Consider the following 24,266-nt stretch of genomic DNA (forward strand, 5'->3'; position numbering starts at 1 on the left):
AGGAATATGTAGTCAATTACATCAGCTAAGAATATGTAGTCAATTACATCAGCTAAGAATATGTAGTCAATTACATCAGCTAAGAATATGTAGTCAATTACATCAGCTAGGAATATGTAGTCAATTACATCAGCTAAGAATATGTAGTCAATTACATCAGCTAAGAATATGTAGTCAATTACATCAGCTAAGAATATGTAGTCAATTACATCAGCTAGGAATATGTAGTCAATTACATCATTAGGAATATGTAGTCAATTACATCATTAGGAATATGTAGTCAATTACATCAGCTAAGAATATGTAGTCAATTACATCAGCTAGGAATATGTAGTCAATTACATCAGCTAAGAATATGTAGTCAATTACATCAGCGAAGAATATGTAGTCAATCACATCAGCTAGGAATATGTAGTCAATTACATCAGCTAGAAATATGTAGTCAATTACATCAGCTAGGAATATGTAGTCAATTACATCAGCTAGGAATATGTAGTCAATTACATCAGCTAGGAATATGTAGTCAATTACATCAGCTAGGAATATGTAGTCAATTACATCAGCTAAGAATATGTAGTCAATTACATCAGCTAAGAATATGTAGTCAATTACATCAGCTAAGAATATGTAGTCAATTACATCAGCTAAGAATATGTAGTCAAATACATCAGCTAAGAATATGTAGTCAAATACATCAGCTAAGAATATGTAGTCAATTACATCAGCTAAGAATATGTAGTCAATTACATCAGCTAAGAATATGTAGTCAATTACATCAGCTAAGAATATGTAGTCAATTACATCAGCTAAGAATATGTAGTCAATTACATCAGCTAAGAATATGTAGTCAAATACATCAGCTAAGAATATGTAATCAATTACATCAGCTAAGAATATGTAGTCAATTACATCAGCTAGGGATATGTAGTCAATTACATCAGCTAGGAATATGTAGTCAATTACATCAGCTAGGGGTTATCAGTGCAACTCAACAGTTCTCCTGTCGATGTTATTCTCTGTACCGTAGTAGTTCTCTTCGTTGTCTGTAACATACTAGTCATATTACAGAAAGAGTTTCTCTGGTCACGTTCTCTAGTAGACTTTACGGACACTTCTAGATATACCTGGATGTTATTTAGTGGCCTTGTTTTGGGATTGCAGTGGTGGACTTAAAGTGTTGTGGTAGTAAAGTGGGGGTTAGAGGTCAGACTCCAGAGGTTAGAGGTCATGGGCTCTGGTTCAAGGTTCTAATGGCTACCATATGTACGCTCACACACAAACAACAACATCCGGTGCCCCAACTTCAATCAGACGGCCTCCGTATCGTGGAAGTTCAGCGCCAAAGCCCAATTGTATTTTAAAGGCAATTCTCCGCGTTGTCGGAGAACCCATTCACGGTAAACACTGCATATGTCGGCTCAATCTGAAATGAGCTTAAAATGTACAGCAAACACTTCAGCGATACATATTGAATTGAGCCCATGGCTGATAACCTCTCTGTGGCCCGTCAAAGGACAGGGTCAGTATCAGTGCGGCCGAATATACACCAGAAACACTAGTTTTAAGTCTGTTTGGATTAAGGACTTTCTCACGCACTGGCCAAGGAGATGTCTCTCTCTCTCACTCTATATATATCTCCCTCTCCCTCCCTCCAGCCTCTCGTTGTCTCTGTAATTACTTCCTTCACCTCCTCCTCTACTCCTGTCTCTCACTCATCTCTTCCTGAGCTGTAGAAAGGGCAGATTGAAGTGAAGACAGTGCTTTCCTCCACAGTCTCGCTGGCGGAGGCCAAAAGGTCACTGGTTCAAATCCCACTTAAGACCATGCATTGACGTAGGCCATCTGTCAGGGCCGGCCTGGGCCCTAATAAAGACTGTCTAATTTGGAGGGGATGACATGCAGGCTGGGATGTGAGGCTCCACAGAGCCTGATCTGAAGGGAGGGTAAGCCTGGTGGCCCGGTGGGCACAGAGGTCAGACACAAGTTGATGGGATGGCTGAGATCTGACTGGGGCCGCGGTACTCAATCACACACACACACACACCGGCATGCACTCAAACACAGGCAGGTAGACTGGTTGGACAGGCACATGTGATCAGCACTAGGGACACCAGTTTATGGTCAGAGTGTAAATTCTGTTGACTGTTCACCAAAACAGGGGATGTGGTGTCTGTTCATCTTACAACAGCTCATTTTAATTGCCTTTACAAAAATGTTGTTGTTTTGATATCCCCATGTCAAGACATATTGAAGCAATGAAAAGTGAATGGAAAAGTGAAAGGAAGCAATGATTTCTGAAGGGGGAAACATTTGTACCTGTCCCCATTCCCCTAGGATCCATCTAGGTGGTGGACAGCGTCCCAGACTGCAGCGGGTCCTAATGGGGGGCTTGTTGTGGGCGGGACAGTGGGCGGGGGGGAAGGTCTTGGTCAGGTTGCTGCTCTTACACAGCACGATGCGGTGCTTGAACCCAGGGCCACATTTGGGTGTACACTGGGGGACAGAAGGAACAACACACAAGCTCAATAAAACTATTCAACTTATTCCTGCTCTCTATTGAAACCACTGCTGTAACTCACAGCGATTCCAGCTGAAAGAACCGGTTAAAATGACGGCATTATGTTTTTCCTGCTGGGATGTCAACAAGTGAAAAGGGGTAGTCCTTCTCTCACCTCTGACCAATCCAGAGTGACCCACTGAGGGGGGCAGGACTGGTTGTTGCAGGCTTCTCGTTCTATTGGTCGGTGCGTCAGACAGTGGCTGTCCTCCAGGGTCTCCTCCTCGGCAGGCCCCATTTTCCTGATACAGAGAACCGTCCGCGTCCGTATCCCGCCATCACACGTCTTCCCACAGTCCGACCAGTCCCCGATAAACCACCTACAACAACACAACCACACAATGGTGTAAAGTACTTAAGTAAAATAGTTTACTACTTACGTCGTTTTTATGGGTATCTGTACCCTACAACAACTTTTACTTTTACATCACTACCTTCCTAAAGAAAATAATGTACTTTTTACTCCATATATTTTCTCTGACACCCAAAGGTACTCGTTACATTTTGAACGCTTAGCAGGACATGAAAATGGTCCAATTCATGCACTTATCAAGAGAACCTCCCTGGTCATCCCTACTGCCTCTGATCTGGCGGATTCACTAAACAGAGAACATCCCTGGTCATCTCTACTGCCTCTGATCTGGTGGACTCACTAAACAGAGAATATCCCTGGTCATCTCTACTGCCTCTGATCTGGTGGACTCACTAAACAGAGAACATCCCTGGTCATCCCTTCTGCCTCTGATCTGGTGGACTCACTAAACAGAGAACATCCCTGGTCATCTCTACTGCCTCTGATCTGGTGGACTCACTAAACACGAACACTTTGTTTGTAAATGATTGTCAAAATGTTTAAGTGTGCCCATGGCCATCCTTAAATAAAATATTTGCTTACTATAAGGAATGTGAAATGATTTATACTTTTACATTTACTTTTGATACTTAAGTATATATATATTTATTTTTATTTTATTTCACCTTTATTTAATCAGGTAGGCCAGTTGTGTAACGGGTGTCGTCGTCGGATGAGGAATAATCGGACCAAAGCGCAGCGTGGTAAGTGTTCATGCTTTTTATTACAACTGAACACTATAACAAAATAACAAAGAGAATGAACGAAACCGAAACAGTCCTGTCAGGTGCAGAAACACAAAGCAGAAAACAACTACCCACAAAGCATCGGTGGGGAAAAGCTACCTAAGTATGGTTCCCAATCAGAGACAACGATAGACAGCTGTCCCTGATTGAGAACCATACCCGGCCAAAACAAAGAAATTCAAAACATAGAAAAAGGAACATAGAATGCCCACCCAAATCACACCCTGACCAAACCAAAATAGAGACATAAAAAGGGCATGACAAGTTGAGAACAAGTTCTCATTTACAACTGCAACCTGGCCAAGATAAAGCAAAGCAGTGCGACATAAACAACAACACAGAGTTACACATGGGATAAACAAATATACAGTCAATAACACAATAGAAAAGTCTATATACAGTGTGTGCAAATGAAGTAAGATTAGGGAGGTAAGGCAATAAATAGGCCATAGTGGTGAAATAATTACAACTTAGCAATTTAAACACTGGAGTGATAGATGTGAAGAAAATGAATGTGCAAGTAGAGATACCGCGGTGCAAAGGAGATTTTTTTTTTTAAATAACAATATGTGGATGAGGTAGTTGGGTGGGCTATTTACAGATGGGCTATGTACAGGTGCAATGATCTGTAAGCTGCTCTGATAGCTGATGCTTAAAGTTTGTGAGGGAGATATGAGTCTCCAGCTTCAGTGATTTTTGCAGTTCGCTCCAGTCATTGGCAGCAGAGAAATGGAAGGAAAGGCGGCCAAAGGAGGAATTGGCTTTGGGGATGACCAGTGAAATATACCTGCTGGAGCGCATGCTACGGGTGGGTGCTGCTATGGTGACCAGTGAGCTGAGATAAGGCGAAGCTTTACCTAGCAAAGATTTATAGATGACTTGGAGCCAGTGGGTTTGGCGACGAATATGAAGCGAGGGCCAGCCAACGAGAGCATACAGGTCGCAGTGGTGGGTAGTATATGGGGCTTTGGTGACAAAACGGATGGCACTGTGATAGACTGCATCCAATTTGCTGAGTAGAGTGTTGGAGGCTATTTTGTAAATGACATCGCCGAAGTCAAGGATCGGTAGGATAGTCAGTTTTACGAGGATATGTTTGGCAGCATGAGTGAAGGATGCTTTGTTGCAGAATAGGAAGCCGATTCTAGATTTCATTTTGGATTGGAGATGCTTAATGTGAGTCTGGAAGGAGAGTTTACAGTCTAACCAGACACCTAGGTATTTGTAGTTGTCCACATATTCTAAGTCAGAACCGTCCAGAGTAGTGATGCTAGATGAGCGGGCAGGTGTGGGCAGCGATCGGTTGAAGAGCATGCATTTAGTTTTACTTGCATTTAAGAGCAGTTGGAGGCCACGGAAGGAGAGTTGTATGGCATTGAAGCTCGTTTGGAGGTTAGTTAACACAGTGTCCAAAGAAGGGCCAGAAGTATACAAAATGGTGTTGTCTGGGTAGAGGTGGATCAGAGAATCACCAGCAGCAAGAGCGACATCATTGATGTATACAGAGAAAAGAGTCAGCCCGAGAATTGAACCCTGTGGCACCCCCATAGAGACTGCCAGAGGTCAGATTGCCTAGCGGAGAAGGTACGGTGGGATTCGAAATGGTCGGTGATCTGTTTGTTAACTTGGCTTTCGAAGACCATAGATAGACAGGGTAGGATAGATATAGGTTTGTAACAGTTTGGGTCTAGGGTGTCTCCCCCTTTGAAGAGGGGGATGACCGTGGCAGCTTTCCAATCTTCGGGGATCTCAGACGATACGAAAGAGAGGTTGAACAGGCTAGTAATAGGGGTTGCAACAATTGCGGCGGATAATTTTAGAAAGAGAGGGTCCAGATTTTGCAGCTCTTTCAGAACATCAGCAATCTGGATTTGGGTGAAGGAGAAATGGGGGAGGCTTGGGCAAGTTGCTGTGGGGTGTGCAGAGCTGTTGACCGGGGTAGGGGTAGCCAGGTGGAAAGCATGGCCAACCGTAGAAAAATGCTTATTGAAATTCTCAATCATCGTGGATTTATCGGTGGTGACAGTGGATTTTGGATTTATCGGTGGTGATATTTTAAAACAAATACTTTTACTCAAGTAGTATTTTACTGGGTGACTTTCACTTTTACTTTTCTATTAAGATATCTTTACTTTTACTCAAGTATGACAATTGGGTACTTTTTCCACCACTGCAACCACATTGGAACAACCACTTAACCACAATGAACTGTCATTGTGACAGGGTCGTCTCCAGGGTCGCTGTTAGGCTCTGGAACTCCCTCTCTCCAGCCATCTGTGACCCCCTCCCCCCTCCTCTATTTATTCACGTTTTTGTTTCGTCTGATGTTGTTTTTTTGTTTTATTTTCACAAGTGACTTTGGGTCTTTGAAAAGCGCTATATAAGTCACATGTAAAATATTATTATTATTATTACTATTATTAGTATTATTACTACAATCAACACAGATATATAGACTGTGAGCCGTTACAGCCCTGAATCCATTTCACATCATCTACAGGAATGTATCCTAAATGAACAATGTCTCCCAATATCTGGGTTGCCAACAATCATGTTTACACGCTCATGTTGAGACAGTACTGTGAACACTATGTTAGCGTTCCTGATTGAAAAATCACAGCATGTGTTTGTTTCAGTTCAGTTAGATACTGCAATGGACAACAAGGGATTGTCTGAGATTCTGAGAAGAGAAGAAAGGAATCCACTAACCAGCTGAATACACATAGAAAGTGGCCCCTAATGAAGTGAGTTGATAAATTCAAAGATAGCTTTCTTGGACATTGGGTGAAGCCAGGAAGGGCTTAAGACCAGAACTTCACATTGGTTCATTACAGATGCCCATCTAATGGTAATGACTCACCCATATACACCCCTATATACACACACACCACTATTGGCAGACGGCTTCAGCCCATTGGCCAACAGAATTTAATCCTTTCAACCTATTGGCCAACAGTATTTAATCCCTTCACCCCATTGGCCAACAGTATTTCATCCCTTCACCCTATTGGCCAACTATTTTTAATCCATTCAGCCTATAGGCCAACATAATTTAATCCATTCAACGCATTGGCCAACAGTAATTAATCCCTTCAGCCTATTGGCCAACTGTTTTTAATCCATTCAGTCTATTGGCCAACAGAATTTAATCCATTCAGCCTATTGGCCAACATAATTTAATCCATTCAGCCCATTGGCCAACAGTAATTAATCTCTCTTTTTCCAATGGAACATCTGAGACATGATTGAACTCTGTCTGACCGTTCCCCCAGCCCTCGCAAAGAAGCTAAGCACATTTGGCCACAACACACACACCTACACACACACACACACACACCTACACACACACCTACACACACACCTGCACACACACTAAGGCCTCTCTGTGAGGAAGGAGAACCCACCAGTTCTGCCCTCTCCCATAGCAACAATTCACCTGGTCATAATAATTACAGAAAGAAGAGTTACCATGCCAACAACTTAATTCCACAGAATGCTTTCTCAACCAATGGCCTGATAAACGTCTGTGCATGAAGAATGTGCATTCTATTTCTATGCATGTACTTGTATTTGTGAGAGGTATTGACATGTTGAATGCACCAAGCTGTCTGTTTTAACTACTGGCACACAGCTCAGACACCCATGCATACCTCACAAGACATGCCACGAGGTCTATTCACAGTCCCCAAGTCCAGAACAGACTACGGGAGGCGCACAGTGCTACATAGAGCCATTACTACATGGAACTCTATTTCACATCAGGTAACTAATGCAGTCACTTTAAACCATTCAGGAAGGCCATTCTACTTAAGTTGGCTTCTCAGCGCTCTCTCTCTCTCTCTCTCTCTCTCTCTCTCTCTCTCTCTCTCTCTCTCTCTCTCTCTCTCTCTCTCTCTCTCTCTCTCTCTCTCTCTCTCTCTCTCTCTCATAGGATAAGCTACAGTATCCCGAGTGATTAGTCAGAACTGTTGAGTGTCTGCTGAGAAAGTAAAACAGGGGGCAGAGAGAATCTGCAAACTCAGGCTAAGCTTGGCTTGGCTTGGCCCATACAGGACGTCATCAGAATGACACAGCCAGGAGTAAAGTGCTGTTTGACTGTCTCAGTGACTCAGTTACTCTAAGTTCTAACACATGTAGTGGGTAGGAGTTTTAACAGTGTGGCTGTGTTGAGGGGTAATAACTCTGTCTGTGTCTTTTGAATGCAGTATGTGATTAATAATATTTATGTGGTTCAGTGTTTGGTGCAGAGTGGTTAATAGTGTTTATGTGGTTCAGTGTTTGGTGCAGGGTGATTAATAGTGTTTATGTGGTTCAGTGTTTGATGCAGGGTGGTTAATAATGTTTATGTGGTTCAGTTTTTGATGCAGGGTGGTTAATAGTGTTTATCTGGTTAAGTGTTTGATGCAGGGTGGTTAATAGTGTTTATGTGGTTAAGTGTTTGGTGCAGGGTGGTTAATAGTGTTTATGTGGTTCAGTGTTTGGTGCAGGGTGGTTAATAGTGTTTATCTGGTTAAGTGTTTGATGCAGGGTGGTTAATAGTGTTTATGTGGTTCAGTGTTTGGTGCAGGGTGGTTAATAATGTTTATATGGTTCAGTGTTTGATGCAGAGTGGTCAATAGTGTTTATGTGGTTCAGTGTTTGATGCAGGGTGGTTAATAGTGTTTATCTGGTTCAGTGTTTGATGCAGGGTGGTTAATAGTGTTTATGTGGTTCAGTGTTTGGTGCAGTATGTGATTAATAGTGTTTATCTGGTTCAGTGTTTGGTGCAGGGTGGTTAATAATGTTTATCTGGTTCAGTGTTTGATGCAGGGTGGTTAATAGTGTTTATGTGGTTCAGTGTTTGATGCAGGGTGGTTAATAGTGTTTATGTGGTTCAGTGTTTGGTGCAGGGTGGTTAATAGTGTTTATGTGGTTCAGTGTTTGGTGCAGGGTGGTTAATAATGTTTATGTGGTTCAGTGTTTGGTGCAGGGTGGTTAATAGTGTTTATCTGGTTCAGTGTTTGATGCAGGGTGGTTAATAGTGTTTATCTCGTTCAGTGTTTGGTGCAGGGTGGTTAATAATGTTTATGTGGTTCAGTGTTTGATGCAGGGTGGTTAATAGTGTTTATCTGGTTCAGTGTTTGATGCAGGGTGGTTAATAGTGTTTATGTGGTTCAGTGTTTGGTGCAGGGTGGTTAATAGTGTTTATCTGGTTCAGTGTTTGATGCAGGGTGGTTAATAGTGTTTATCTCGTTCAGTGTTTGGTGCAGGGTGGTTAATAATGTTTATGTGGTTCAGTGTTTGATGCAGGGTGGTTAATAGTGTTTATCTGGTTCAGTGTTTGATGCAGGGTGGTTAATAGTGTTTATGTGGTTCAGTGTTTGATAAAGGGTGGTTAATTGTGTTTATGTGGTTCAGTGTTTGGTGCAGGGTGGTTAATAATGTTTATGTGGTTCAGTGTTTGATGCAGGGTGGTTAATTGTGTTTATGTGGTTCAGTGTTTGGTGCAGGGTGGTTAATAATGTTTATGTGGTTCAGTGTTTGATGCAGGGTGGTTAATTGTGTTTATGTGGTTCAGTGTTTGATGCAGGGTGGTTAATAGTGTTTATGTGGTTCAGTATTTGGTGCAGGGTGGTTAATAGTTTTTGTCTGGTTCAGTGTTTGATGCAGGGTGGTTAATAGTGTTAATCTGGTTCAGTGTTTGATGCAGGGTGGTTAATAGTGTTTATATGGTTCAGTGTTTGATGCAGGGTGGTTAATAGTGTTTATGTGGTTCAGTGTTTGGTGCAGGGTGGTTAATGATGTTTATGTGGTTCAGTGTTTGGTGCAGGGTGGTTAATAGTGTTTATGTGGTTCAGTGTTTGATGCAGGGTGGTTAATTGTGTTTATGTGGTTCAGTGTTTGGTGCAGGGTGGTCAATAGTGTTTATGTGGTTCAGTGTTTGGTGCAGGGTGGTTAATAGTGTTTATCTGGTTCAGTGTTTGATGCAGGGTGGTTAATAATGTTTATGTGGTTCAGTGTTTGATGCAGGGTGGTTAATAGTGTTTATGTGGTTCAGTGTTTGGTGCAGGGTGGTTAATAGTGTTTATGTGGTTCAGTGTTTGATGCAGGGTGGTTAATAATGTTTATGTGGTTCAGTGTTTGATGCAGGGTGGTTAATAATGTTTATGTGGTTCAGTGTTTGGTGCAGGGTGGTTAATAATGTTTATGTGGTTCAGTGTTTGGTGCAGGGTGGTTAATAATGTTTATGTGGTTCAGTGTTTGGTGCAGGGTGGTTAATAATGTTTATGTGGTTCAGTGTTTGGTGCAGGGTGGTTAATAGTGTTTATGTGGTTCAGTGTTTGATGCAGGGTGGTTAATAATGTTTATGTGGTTCAGTGTTTGATGCAGGGTGGTTAATAATGTTTATGTGGTTCAGTGTTTGGTGCAGGGTGGTTAATAATGTTTATCTGGTTCAGTGTTTGGTGCAGGGTGGTTAATAGTGTTTATGTGGTTCAGTGTTTGATGCAGGGTGGTTAATAGTGTTTATGTGGTTCAGTGTTTGGTGCAGGGTGGTTAATAGTGTTTGTCTGGTTCAGTGTTTGATGCAGGGTGGTTAATAGTGTTTATGTGGTTCAGTGTTTGATGCAGGGTGGTTAATAGTGTTTATGTGGTTCAGTGTTTGGTGCAGGGTGGTTAATAGTGTTTGTCTGGTTCAGTGTTTGATGCAGGGTGGTTAATAGTGTTTATGTGGTTCAGTGTTTGATGCAGGGTGGTTAATAGTGTTTATGTGGTTCAGTTTTTGATGCAGGGTGGTTAATAGTGTGTGTGTGTGTTTCACCACAGTGTTCAGCGCAGTGTGGGCTGGGCCAGCAGATGCGAACAGTGCAGTGTCTCTCCTACACAGGCCAGCCCTCCAGTGACTGTCCCGAGGCCCTCAGACCTCCCAACATGCAGCAGTGTGAGAGCAAGTGTGGCGCCACGCCCATCGCCAACGAAGACGGTGGTCATTTTAAACATTTCCACTTTTTGAAATAAAACAAGCTCTGAAAATAGTAAACAAATTAAGTTCTAAATCATTGACGTTTTATTTGAGCATTTTCTTCAAAAAACGTTTCACAGCTTGCGGGCTCCTTGAAGGCAAATGAACATAGCAAGTCATAATCGTTTTCATGAAAGATTTTTCTTATCCAGAGCCTTAACTTCTGGCGGAGCTAAATGCTTGTTCAGTCAGTCTTCTCAGGGACAGCCCCAGGCATGAGCGACATAAGCGGTCACTTTAAGACCCCCGGCCGCTAGGGGGCCCCGGACCAAATTATTATTTGTTCTTTTTTTTTATTAGGAACTCAGTCGGGGTCTCAACTTACTGTTAGAATACACAAGGTGCAGTTTCTACATTTTATTGTGCATCAGAAATGTTTATCTTGTCATGTCAGTCCCTGACAGTCACTCAATTAGCCCATGTCAGAAAAACATTTTTTGGTAAATTAGTGTAGCCAGCTATGTAAACTTGGTAATCATGCCTGAATTACCGACCGGGCATGAAGGGCATGTGCCCAGGGCCCTGAGTTTCAGGGAGCCCCCATTGATTGTGTTAGTCACTCTCACTCAGATTTCATATTAACATGGCATAAGTCATGGCAGAATGTGTAGAATTGCAGGAAATTAGTAATAAAATTGCTAAATCTTGTTTCCACCTCATGTCAAAATGTGTAGAATTGCAGAAACTTGCTTTAAATTGCAACATTAAATCTCTCTTAGGGCCCCCAAAAGGCTGAATCTTCTGAACCCACTCCACTCACTAACTACTGTTAGTTGGTCTCTGGTTGTCAGTCATTAAAAGGTTGTATGTAATACATGTTCTGGACCTGAGGTCCAACAGTATTAGTATTTTCTCTGAGCCAAGTTAGCATACAGTATACCCATCCAGCATAGTTTCGCACTATCATCTTTCTGTTCCAAGATGGACATGAGGTTCACAGCGTCTGAGGGTCTTACATACTGTAAGTGATCCCTGTATTGTATTGTATTGTACTGTATTGTACTGTATTGTATGTGATGTTGGTTGAGCGTGACATGCATCTACTGTACGTGACCACTGTATAGTACTGTGTTGAGCCGTATTGTCCTGTATAGTACTGTGTTGAGCCGTACTGTCCTGTATAGTACTGTGTTGAGCCGTATTGTCCTGTATAGTACTGTACTGAGCCGTATTGTGCTGTATAGTACTGTATTTAGCAGAACTGTGCTGTATAGTACTGTATTGAGCCGTATTGTGCTGTATAGTACTGTATTGAGCAGTACTGTGCTGTATAGTACTGTATTGAGCAGTACTGTGCTGTATAGTACTGTATTTAGCAGAACTGTGCTGTATAGTACTGTATTGAGCCGTATTGTGCTGTATAGTACTGTATTGAGAAGTACTGTGCTGTATAGTACTGTATTTAGCAGAACTGTGCTGTATAGTACTGTATTGAGCCGTATTGTGCTGTATAGTACTGTATTGAGAAGTACTGTGCTGTATAGTACTGTATTGAGCAGTACTGTGCTGTATAGTACTGTATTGAGCAGTACTGTGCTGTATAGTACTGTATTAAACAGTACTGTGCTGTAAATTACTGTATTGAGCCGTATTGTGCTGTATAGTACTGTATTTAGCAGAACTGTGCTGTATAGTACTGTATTGAGCAGTACTGTGCTGTATAGTACTGTATTGAGCAGTACTGTGCTGTATAGTACTGTATTGAGCAGTACTGTGCTGTATAGTACTGTATGTGATGTGAGTGTCTTACTGTACGTACTCTGGGGGGCAGAGTTCAGTGTTGCAGGACCTCTGGTTCCCTGGAGGTTTGCTTTCTGCTTCACAGTAGCTGTTCTGCACGACAGAGTTATCATCCAGACGCTTACACACCACTCCCTGCTTCTGGGAACCTAGCAGGCAAGGGAGTACAAACACAACACCCAGTTAATATCCAACCTCTTACTGTGTGATGCACTGCTTCCTGAGAACCCTGACAGAGAAGTAGTCTGGGACATCCCCGACCTTGGAGCAAAGTAGGCAAATTCATTCAAAGATGGCAGAAGTAAGCCGCCTGCCTCAAGAGTCTAACAGAGAAGAGGAGCAAAAACCCACACAACAGCCATGTCCCTGATCAACTACTGATTCCTGAACATGTAAGAAAATTCAGTACCGAAATCACTGTGTTATTCTCCTGCACGTGACCCAGAGTGCAGTGTGTCCTGTGTGTCTGTGTTTGGGTGGAGAAGTAAGGTATGGTTTCAGTCTATAGTAGAAGCAGACGTGTAAATGCCTGGTGCCTTGCAGGATATCTTGGCAAATCACTTTTACAGAGCTGCAACTCTTTACTTTGGCAGCTGGAGTCTGATGGCTACCATATCGCTGTCACCCAACCCTCTGTGTGTGTGTGTGTGTGTGTGTGTGTGTGTGTGTGTGTGTGTGTGTGTGTGTGTGTGTGTGTGTGTGTGTGTGTGTGTGTGTGTGTGTGTGTGTGTGTGTGTGTGTGTGTGTGTGTGAGAGAGAGAGCGTGTGAGTGCGTGTGTGTGAGTGCGTGTGTGAGTGCGTGTGTGTGTGTGTGTGTGTGTGTGTGTGGCCTCTCTATGGGGTCTAAATGGGACATATCCTACACCATACTGGTCTGACCGGTGTAATGAGATATGCATGTGTGTGTATGGTAACAGAGAGAGAGTGTGTGTCTGCCTGCTTGCCTGAGTGTCTGTCTGTGAACGTGTGTACATGTGAAGGTATTAGTATAGTGGGACAAACACCAATAGTACAGCTGACATATGGATTGGTGGTAGAGAATCATGCTTGGAGAGGGTAGGGAAACTGAAGTGGCCAGGATGGATGTCAGAAGAGCTTGTATTAGCACACAAATGCATTAAATGAAACTTTCTGATTAAGAGTGTCAGCTAAATTCACCGGCTATATGATTCAAGGCCCACATCCAAAGTGTAAGGATCTGTTGTGTTGAGTTTGATACGGTGTAAAACGTTGCTTTGTAGAAGTCCTGAAATCGAGAATGTCATCTACATTACAATACAAAGGTATACACATCTACATGGCATCTGGAGCTCTTTGCTTTGGTCCAGCATAGATCTCTTTTCTCAAAAACTATCTTTTTAAAAACGTTTTTACTTCTCTGTGTGTTTTTTTTGTTGCTAGAATATTGCAGGCATTTAGTGGACATTCTTGAGAGGAACAGTATTTATTGTTTCATAAGAGCCCATTGCTTTTGGGGGTAAAATGATTTGGTTTAGTCATTGTTGAGGCAGTGGTGGACATTTCTCTGTGGTTTCAGAGTTAGGAGGTTTCAGTATGCAGTAGGACAAGGGTTTTGGAGCAGCAGTCATCTGTGTAGTTTGGCTTGTCTCTCTCTCACCACAGCCACTGTATCTCTGGCAAGTCAGACTGCATGCTAGCTAGCCCTGGTTAACCAGAAGACATTCAAAGCAGCTCATTCATAGAAATTACACCATATTCTTGTGCTTGGCTTAAATATGTAAAACACATATTCGTTTTTTTTTTAAAGCGAAATCTCCATTTAGAAAGCAATAACGTTATGATCCTACACACCCATGTCAAAGTATCATACTGGGTTAGCCCCAAATTATTCTCCACTATTTCCAGAAGTATTGGTTGGTCAGGATTGGAAAGACACAATGTATCTCATGTTGGAGAAAGATACTATTATTTAAAAGAAAATGATAAATGGCCTCCCGAGTGGAGCAGTGGTCTAAGGCCCTGCATCGCAGTGCTTAAGGTGTCACTACAGCCCCAGGTTCGATCCCAGGCTGTGTCACAGGTGGCCGTGAACGGGAAACCCATGAGTTTGGCCCAGTGCCAGTGCCGTCCGTCACTCCTTGTGATGGGCTGGGCGCCTGCAAGCTGACTCCGGTCGCCAGTTGTATGGTGTTTCCTCCGACACATTGGTGCGGCTGGCTTCCGGGTTAAGTGAGCAGTGTGTCAAGAAGCTGTGCGGCTTGGCAGGGTCGTGTTTCGGGGGACGCATGGCTCTCGACCTTTGCCTCTCCCATACAGCAATGGGACAAGACTGTAACTACCAAATGGGAAGAAATTGAAAATAATTCAATAATAATAATATATAACTGAAAAACAGCCCCAGCCTGTAACCATATTCTAAAGAAAGATAACATATGTTGTATTGTCACATACACCAGATAGGTGCGGTGAAATGTGTTGTTTTACAGCATCAGCCATAGTAGTAAGGCGCCCATGAGTTACAGTTGAAGTCGGAAGTTTACCTTATACATTTCACAATTTTTCACAATTCCTGACATTTAATCCGAGTAAAAATTCCCTGTCTTAGGTCAGTTAGGATCACCACTTTATTTGAAGAATGTGAAATGTCAGAATAATAGTAGAGAGAAATTTTTATTTCAGCTTTTATTTCTTTCATCACATTCCCAGTGGGTCAGAAGTTTACATACACTCAATTAGTATTTGGTACCATTGCCTATAAATTGTTTAACTTGGGTCAAACATTTCGGGTAGCCTTCCACAAGCTTCCCACAATAAGTTGGGTGAATTTTGGCCCATTCCTCCTGACAGAGCTGGTGTAACTGAGTCAGGTTTGTAGGCCTCCTTGCTTGCACAAGCTTTTTCAGTTCTGCCCACAAATGTTCTATAGGACTGAGGTCAGGGCTTTGTGATGGCCACTCCAATACCTTGACTTTGTTGTCCTTAAGCCATTTTGCCACAACTTTGGAAGTATGCTTGGGGTCATTGTTCATTTGGAAGACCCATTTGCGAGCAAGCTTTAACTTCCTGACTGATGTCTTGAGATATTGTTTCAATATATCCACATAATTTTCCAACCTCATGATGCCATCTATTTTGTGAAGTGCACCAGTCCCTCCTGCAGCAAAGCACCCCCACAACATGATGCTGCCACCCCTGTGCTTCACGGTTGGGATGGTGTTCTTCGGCTTGCAAGCCTCCCCCTTTTTCCTCCAAACATAACGATGGTCATTATGGCCAAACAGTTCTAATTTTGTTTCATCAGACCAGAGGACATTTCTCCAAAAAGTACGATCTTTGTCCCCATGTGCAGTTGCAAACCGTAGTCGGCCTTTTTTATGGCGTTTTTGGAGCAGTGGCTTCTTCCTTGCTGAGCGGCCTTTCAGGTTATGTTGATATAGGACTTGTTTTACTATGGATATAGATACTTTGTACCAGTTTCCTCCAGCATCTTCACAAGGTCCTTTTCTGTTGTTCCGGGATTGATTTGCACTTTTCCCACCAAAGTACATTTATCTCTAGGAGACAGAACGCGTCTCCTTCCTGAGCGGTATGATGGCTACATGGTCCCATGATGTTCATACTTGCGTACTATTGTTTGTACAGATGAACGTGGTACCTTCATGCGTTTGGAAATTGCTCCCAAGGATGAACCAGACTTGTGGAGGTCTACAATTTTTTTTCTGAGGTCTTGGCTGATTACTTTTGATTTTCCCATGATGTCAAGCAAAGAGGCACAGAGTTTGAAGGTAGGCCTTGAAATACATCCACAGGTACACTCAAATGATGTCAATTAGCCTATCAGAAGCTTCTAAAGCCATGACATTCTTTTCTGGAATTTTCCAAGCTTTTTAAAGGCACAGTTAACTTAGTGTATGTAAACTTCTAACCCACTGGAATTATGATACAGTGAATTATAAGTGAAATAATCTGTCTGTAAACAATTGTTGGAAAAATTACTTGTGTCATTCACAAAGTAGATGTCCTAACCGACTTGCCAAAACTATAGTTTGTTAACAAGAAATTTGTGGAGTGGTTTAAAAACAAGTTTTAATGACACCAACCTAAGTGTATGTAAACTTCCGACTTCAACTGTAAGTGCCTTGCTCACGGGCACATCGCAAGATTTTTCATCTTCTCCGCTCAGGTATTCGAACCACCTTTTGGTTACTGGCCCAACGCTCTAACCACTATGCTACCTGCCGCCCTATTACATTAACAGATAGCTAGAACAGCACTGTTAATAGGGAAAGGGGGATACCTAGTCAGTGGTACAACTGAATGTCTTCAACTGAAATGTGTCTTCTCTGAATCAGAGCGGTGCAAGGGCCTGCCTTAATCGACATCCACGTCATCGGCGCCCGGGGAACAGTGGGTTAACTGCCTTGCTCAGGGGCAGAACAACTGATTTTTACCTTGTCAGTTCAGGGATTCGATCCAGCAACCTTTAGGTTACTGGCCCAACGCTCTAACTAATAAGCAATAGACGTCTGACACCTAAATTAATGCTCCCCAGAGTCTCCATATTTCCAGTGATGTGTTCAGTAGGCACAATCATGAGCGTAGCCAAACTGTTTCGCAACAGAAAGCAGAAATCCGCTTCTTTACTGAAGTAGTACCTCAAGTACCTCCCAGTTTCAAAATGATTTACCCTGTTTGGTGGCTACTGAACAGGACCCAGGACAGATACATTCACTGAGTATACCAAACATTGGCTTTTAGCTTTTAGGTTTTATTTATTCACACAAAAGAAAATAAGTGAAAGACAAAACAGTACAGATAAATAACTGGTAAAAACGGTGTGCAGGTGAGGTTGGAAGCCCAAAAGAGCTGATATGTTTGTTCAATTAGTTAAACAAAGCATATTCAGTATAATTGTACATGATATGCTCAGTATACAAGAAAAACCATATTTGATTATGTGTGTGTAAGTGTGAGAGTTAGGCTACATGGAGGGGATTATTGGTCGTTTGATTCATCAGGTTGACCCCCAGTCTTCACTTGAAGTTATTGAGGGATGAGGTTTTGGCAATCTAAAGATAATTATTCCAGAGTATGGTACCTCTGTATCTGATAGACAATTGACTATGTGAGGTGCGTCAGTGGGGAGGGTGAAGATCATCACAGTGTCTTGTGTTATATAGATAGACACCTTCCTAATACTGAGTTGCCGCCCCCCCCCCCCCCCCCTTTTGCCTTCAGAACAGCCACAATTAGTCAGGGCATGGACGCTACAAGGTGCCGAAAGCGTTCCACAGGGATGCTGGCCCATGTTGACTCCAATGCTTCCCATAGTTGTATCAAATTGGCTGGATGGTAGAGCATACCTTGATACACACGGGAAACTGTTGAGCATGAAAAACCCAGCAGCGTTGCTGTTCTTGACTCAAATGTTGCGCCTGGCACCTACTACCATACCCCGTTCAAAGGCACTTACATATTTTGTCTGAATGACACACATACACAGTCCATGTCTATATTGTCTCAAGGCTTAAAAATCATTCTTTAACCTGTCTCTTCCCCTTCATCTACACTGATTGAAGTGGATTTAACACTTAAGGGATCGTAGCTTTCACCTGGATTCACCTGGTCAGTCATGGTGTTCCTAATGTTAGAGGCATGTGGTTGGTGCAGTGCCTACCTCCAGCGCAGGTGGCGGAACAGTCGGACCAGGCCAGATGGTTCCAGGAGAAGCCCACCTCATTGTCTCCACTTCCTGTCCTCTGGATGGGAACGTTGAACTTATAACGGATCCCCGTGTTCTGTTCCTGGAGAAGAACCTGGAGGTGAGACGAAGACATTATTTGATTACATGAATTTATAGCATTGGTTTCAGTTCCATATCAAATAATTTCAAGGGCATTCTTCATGTCATGACTTCCCTGTCAAAATAAAGGTTAAATAAAATTTGAAAAAACTGAAATCAAACAACTCAAATGGAATTGACCTAAACCTAAACCTTAATCCACAGAAAATGTCCCCACTAAAGAGTTAATTTGCTGTTTCTCTGCTATACTGAAGCAGAGACTCAAATTTTATCCAATGGGCAGCGGCGGCACTGTGTTTATGTTAGTGTATGTGATGCATAAAGGGACCAGAATTCTGCACAGCTTTCAGTTGCCACAAAGGAATGGCCTGTGGTGGGATGGACAGCTCTGTCTATTCCTAACCCTAACCGGGTTAACCCCAGCCCTATTCCAGTGAAGCTGTGGGGTCTGCTATTTCATGTCCAGGGAAAAGCCACTGTGGTCCTGAGTCCCAATGAGTGGGACGGCTTAGAGAAACACACACAACACACACACACCACAGCAAACACAACACACACCACACACAGCACACACAACACACGTAACACACACAACATACACAACACACACACACACACACACACACACACACACACACACACACAAACACACAATACACACACACTATCATGCACATGCACACACTCAGATACTCACATGCCAGAAAACGCTCGCACACTCAAACACACACCCTCACCAAAACTCATGCCCATGTGCATTTGAATTTAGCCAGAAATTGCTTTTTCAATAACCACATTGCACATTGTTGTATATATATTGCTGTGTGTATATATATATATATAGCTGTTAACCCCAAACCACCATGGTCTTACTGGTCTGGAGGTCAGCTAAGGTTTGCTAGGAGCAGCTGTTGGGCTTTATGTGAATTCAAACTGACAATCTCTCTAGACAGTACAAACAACAATGGCCCGTTTCTCTATGGGTGGGTAACATCTGAAGGCTGTCTTTGTGAAATTCCCTTTTCCATGGAAACCCCCCATCTCCAACTTCCCAAATAGACTAAAGACACCCGGTAGGCTGAAAGATGCCTGAAAAAGCACTTCTGAGTTTGATCATCTTTCTGTGCCAGAAAGGCAAAGCCCTCCCACATTGTTTACCTGACACACAACAAAACAGCAAAGCGTGGTTACCATGACGACCAGGTTTTCCGTGGTGGCTCCCAGGGCCTCTATTGACTCGGGTTCATCAAGGGGTCTCTTGTAGTGAAACGCCGTCCCTGCGATATCAAACTTTCTGGGCCAGTCGATGGTCCACGCTCCGTTGATGTAGTAGTCGTCTCCCTCCGACTTCAGCGCTACAGGTGGGTACAGATAGAACAGATAGAAGCCCCAGGTAGAAGATTTTTGCTGGGGGAGCTAAGACAAGTCTTCAGCTCCTGGCAGGGTTGAGCGTAGTTCACTGAACCCCCTACAGCTATATAAGCAGCCTGTTAAAATGCTGATAAGAGTATTGAGCAAAAGACTGCCCAGGAACGGTAGCCAAGACAACGGGTTGTGTTAATGTTTTGGTGTGATGTCATCGCCATCATTCATCATCATCTTCATCCTGGAGCTTCCCTGATGTCATTGGCAACTTTCACACACACACACACACACACACACACACACACACACACACACACACACACACACACACACACACACACACACACACACACACACACACACACACACACACACACACACACACACATTCTCTCACCTTTCAGAGGGGAATGGAAAAAGCACACACACACACACACTCTTCAGGTGAAAGCCTGGAAGAATCCCATGAATACCATTCCTGCATGTCGTCAAAACAATGGAGTCGTCTCCAAGCACAACACATCTCAAAATATCCACTTTCTCTGGGTTGAATGGGGAGAAACGATCCAACCCCTCTGTGTTCTCTCTCTCTCTCTCTCTCTCTCCCTCTCTCCCTCTCTCACTCTCTCCCTCTCTCTCTCTCTACCTCTCTCTCTCTCTCTCTCTCTCTCTCTCTCTCTCTCTCTCTCTCTCTCTCTCTCTCTCTCTCTCTCTACCTCTCTCTCTCTCTACCTCCTGTTCAGCTCTCAGTCCGTCTTTACTGCTAAAATGGTCAGCTCTCAGTCCATCTTTACTGCTAAAATGGTCAGCTCTCAGTCCATCTTTACTGCTAAAACGGTCAGCTCTCAGTCCATCTTTACTGCTAAAATGTTCAGCTCTCAGTCCATCTTTACTGCTATAATGTTCAGCTCTCAGTCCATCTTTACTGCTAAAACGGTCAGCTCTCAGTCCATCTTTACTGCTAAAACGGTCAGCTCTCAGTCCATCTTTACTGCTAAAACGGTCAGCTCTCAGTCCATCTTTACTGCTACAATGTTCAGCTCTCAGTCCATCTTTACTGCTAAAATGGTCAGCTCTCAGTCCATCTTTACTGCTAAAACGGTCAGCTCTCAGTCCATCTTTACTGCTACAATGTTCAGCTCTCAGTCCATCTTTACTGCTAAAATGTTCAGCTCTCAGTCCATCTTTACTGCTAAAACGGTCAGCTCTCAGTCCATCTTTACTGCTAAAACGGTCAGCTCTCAGTCCATCTTTACTGCTAAAACGGTCAGCTCTCAGTCCATCTTTACTGCTAAAACGGTCAGCTCTCAGTCCATCTTTACTGCTAAAATGTTCAGCTCTCAGTCCATCTTTACTGCTATAAAGTTCAGCTCTCAGTCCATCTTTACTGCTAAAATGGTCAGCTCTCAGTCCATCTTTACTGCTATAATGTTCAGCTCTCAGTCCATCTTTACTGCTATAATGTTCAGCTCTCAGTCCATCTTTACTGCTAAAACGGTCAGCTCTCAGTCCATCTTTACTGCTAAAATGTTCAGCTCTCAGTCCATCTTTACTGCTATAATGTTCAGCTCTCAGTCCATCTTTACTGCTAAAACGGTCAGCTCTCAGTCCATCTTTACTGCTAAAACGGTCAGCTCTCAGTCCATCTTTACTGCTAAAACGGTCAGCTCTCAGTCCATCATCTTTACTGCTAAAATGTTCAGCTCTCAGTCCATCTTTACTGCTATAAAGTTCAGCTCTCAGTCCATCTTTACTGCTAAAATGGTCAGCTCTCAGTCCATCTTTACTGCTATAATGTTCAGCTCTCAGTCCATCTTTACTGCTATAATGTTCAGCTCTCAGTCCATCTTTACTGCTAAAACGGTCAGCTCTCAGTCCATCTTTACTGCTAAAATGTTCAGCTCTCAGTCCATCTTTACTGCTATAATGTTCAGCTCTCAGTCCATCTTTACTGCTAAAACGGTCAGCTCTCAGTCCATCTTTACTGCTATAATGTTCAGCTCTCAGTCCATCTTTACTGCTATAATGTTCAGCTCTCAGTCCATCTTTACTGCTAAAATATTCAGCTCTCAGTCCATCTTTACTGCTAAAACGGTCAGCTCTCAGTCCATCTTTACTGCTAAAACGGTCAGTTCTCAGTCCATCTTTACTGCTATAATGTTCAGCTCTCAGTCCATCTTTACTGCTAAAACGGTCAGCTCTCAGTCCATCTTTACTGCTAAAACGGTCAGCTCTCAGTCCATCTTTACTGCTAAAACGGTCAGCTCTCAGTCCATCTTTACTGCGAAAACGGTCAGTTCTCAGTCCATCTTTACTGCTAAAACGGTCAGCTCTCAGTCCATCTTTACTGCTAAAATGTTCAGCTCTCAGTCCATCTTTACTGCTATAAAGTTCAGCTCTCAGTCCATCTTTACTGCTAAAATGGTCAGCTCTCAGTCCATCTTTACTGCTATAATGTTCAACTCTCAGTCCATCTTTACTGCTATAATGTTCAGCTCTCAGTCCATCTTTACTGCTATAATGTTCAGCTCTCAGTCCATCTTTACTGCTAAAACGGTCAGCTCTCAGTCCATCTTTACTGCTATAATGTTCAGCTCTCAGTCCATCTTTACTGCTATAATGTTCAGCTCTCAGTCCATCTTTACTGCTATAATGTTCAGCTCTCAGTCCATCTTTACTGCTAAAACGGTCAGCTCTCAGTCCATCTTTACTGCTATAATGTTCAGCTCTCAGTCCATCTTTACTGCTATAATGTTCAGCTCTCAGTCCATCTTTACTGCTATAATTTTCAGCTCTCAGTCCATCTTTACTGCTAAAACGGTCAGCTCTCAGTCCATCTTTACTGCTAAAACAGTCAGCTCTCAGTCCATCTTTACTGCTATAATGTTCAGCTCTCAGTCCATCTTTACTGCTAAAACGGTCAGCTCTCAGTCCATCTTTACTGCTAAAACGGTCAGCTCTCAGTCCATCTTTACTGCTAAAACGGTCAGCTCTCAGTCCATCTTTACTGCGAAAACGGTCAGCTCTCAGTCCATCTTTACTGCTAAAATGGTCAGCTCTCAGTCCATCTTTACTGCTAAAATGGTCAGCTCTCAGTCCATCTTTACTGCTAAAATGGTCAGCTCTCAGTCCATCTTTACTGCTAAAATGGTCAGCTCTCAGTCCATCTTTACTGCTAAAATGGTCAGCTCTCAGTCCATCTTTACTGCTATAATGTTCAGCTCTCAGTCCATCTTTACTGCTAAAACGGTCAGCTCTCAGTCCATCTTTACTGCTATAATGTTCAGCTCTCAGTCCATCTTTACTGCTATAATGTTCAGCTCTCAGTCCATCTTTACTGCTAAAATATTCAGCTCTCAGTCCATCTTTACTGCTAAAACGGTCAGCTCTCAGTCCATCTTTACTGCTAAAACGGTCAGCTCTCAGTCCATCTTTACTGCTATAATGTTCAGCTCTCAGTCCATCTTTACTGCTAAAACGGTCAGCTCTCAGTCCATCTTTACTGCTAAAACGGTCAGCTCTCAGTCCATCTTTACTGCTAAAACGGTCAGCTCTCAGTCCATCTTTACTGCGAAAACGGTCAGTTCTCAGTCCATCTTTACTGCTAAAACGGTCAGCTCTCAGTCCATCTTTACTGCTAAAATGTTCAGCTCTCAGTCCATCTTTACTGCTATAAAGTTCAGCTCTCAGTCCATCTTTACTGCTAAAATGGTCAGCTCTCAGTCCATCTTTACTGCTATAATGTTCAACTCTCAGTCCATCTTTACTGCTATAATGTTCAGCTCTCAGTCCATCTTTACTGCTATAATGTTCAGCTCTCAGTCCATCTTTACTGCTAAAATATTCAGCTCTCAGTCCATCTTTACTGCTAAAACGGTCAGCTCTCAGTCCATCTTTACTGCTAAAACGGTCAGCTCTCAGTCCATCTTTACTGCTATAATGTTCAGCTCTCAGTCCATCTTTACTGCTAAAACGGTCAGCTCTCAGTCCATCTTTACTGCTAAAACGGTCAGCTCTCAGTCCATCTTTACTGCTAAAACGGTCAGCTCTCAGTCCATCTTTACTGCGAAAACGGTCAGTTCTCAGTCCATCTTTACTGCTAAAACGGTCAGCTCTCAGTCCATCTTTACTGCTAAAATGTTCAGCTCTCAGTCCATCTTTACTGCTATAAAGTTCAGCTCTCAGTCCATCTTTACTGCTAAAATGGTCAGCTCTCAGTCCATCTTTACTGCTATAATGTTCAGCTCTCAGTCCATCTTTACTGCTATAATGTTCAGCTCTCAGTCCATCTTTACTGCTAAAACGGTCAGCTCTCAGTCCATCTTTACTGCTATAATGTTCAGCTCTCAGTCCATCTTTACTACTATAATGTTCAGCTCTCAGTCCATCTTTACTGCTATAATGTTCAGCTCTCAGTCCATCTTTACTGCTAAAACGGTCAGCTCTCAGTCCATCTTTACTGCTATAATGTTCAGCTCTCAGTCCATCTTTACTGCTATAATGTTCAGCTCTCAGTCCATCTTTACTGCTATAATGTTCAGCTCTCAGTCCATCTTTACTGCTAAAACGGTCAGCTCTCAGTCCATCTTTACTGCTAAAACAGTCAGCTCTCAGTCCATCTTTACTGCTATAATGTTCAGCTCTCAGTCCATCTTTACTGCTAAAACGGTCAGCTCTCAGTCCATCTTTACTGCTAAAACGGTCAGCTCTCAGTCCATCTTTACTGCTAAAACGGTCAGCTC

General features: G+C 42.8%; 1 protein-coding gene across 1 annotated transcript in view; it reads right to left on the reverse strand.

Annotated features, from left to right (window-relative positions):
- Nucleotides 1-1,877: 1,877 nt before the first annotated feature.
- Nucleotides 1,878-24,266, reverse strand: part of LOC120044797 (A disintegrin and metalloproteinase with thrombospondin motifs 6-like) — an 89,441-nt gene continuing 67,052 nt past the window's right edge. The window contains exons 13-18 of the mRNA XM_038989470.1: nucleotides 19,351-19,514; nucleotides 18,034-18,172; nucleotides 12,415-12,544; nucleotides 2,673-2,877; nucleotides 2,317-2,493; nucleotides 1,878-1,949 (exon numbers count right to left, since the gene is read on the reverse strand). Coding sequence (XP_038845398.1) covers nucleotides 1,878-1,949; nucleotides 2,317-2,493; nucleotides 2,673-2,877; nucleotides 12,415-12,544; nucleotides 18,034-18,172; nucleotides 19,351-19,514 — 887 coding nt within the window. The remainder of the gene's footprint in view (nucleotides 1,950-2,316; nucleotides 2,494-2,672; nucleotides 2,878-12,414; nucleotides 12,545-18,033; nucleotides 18,173-19,350; nucleotides 19,515-24,266) is intronic.

Source organism: Salvelinus namaycush, chromosome 3 (assembly GCF_016432855.1).
Source record: "Salvelinus namaycush isolate Seneca chromosome 3, SaNama_1.0, whole genome shotgun sequence".
Lineage (NCBI taxonomy): Eukaryota > Metazoa > Chordata > Actinopteri > Salmoniformes > Salmonidae > Salvelinus > Salvelinus namaycush.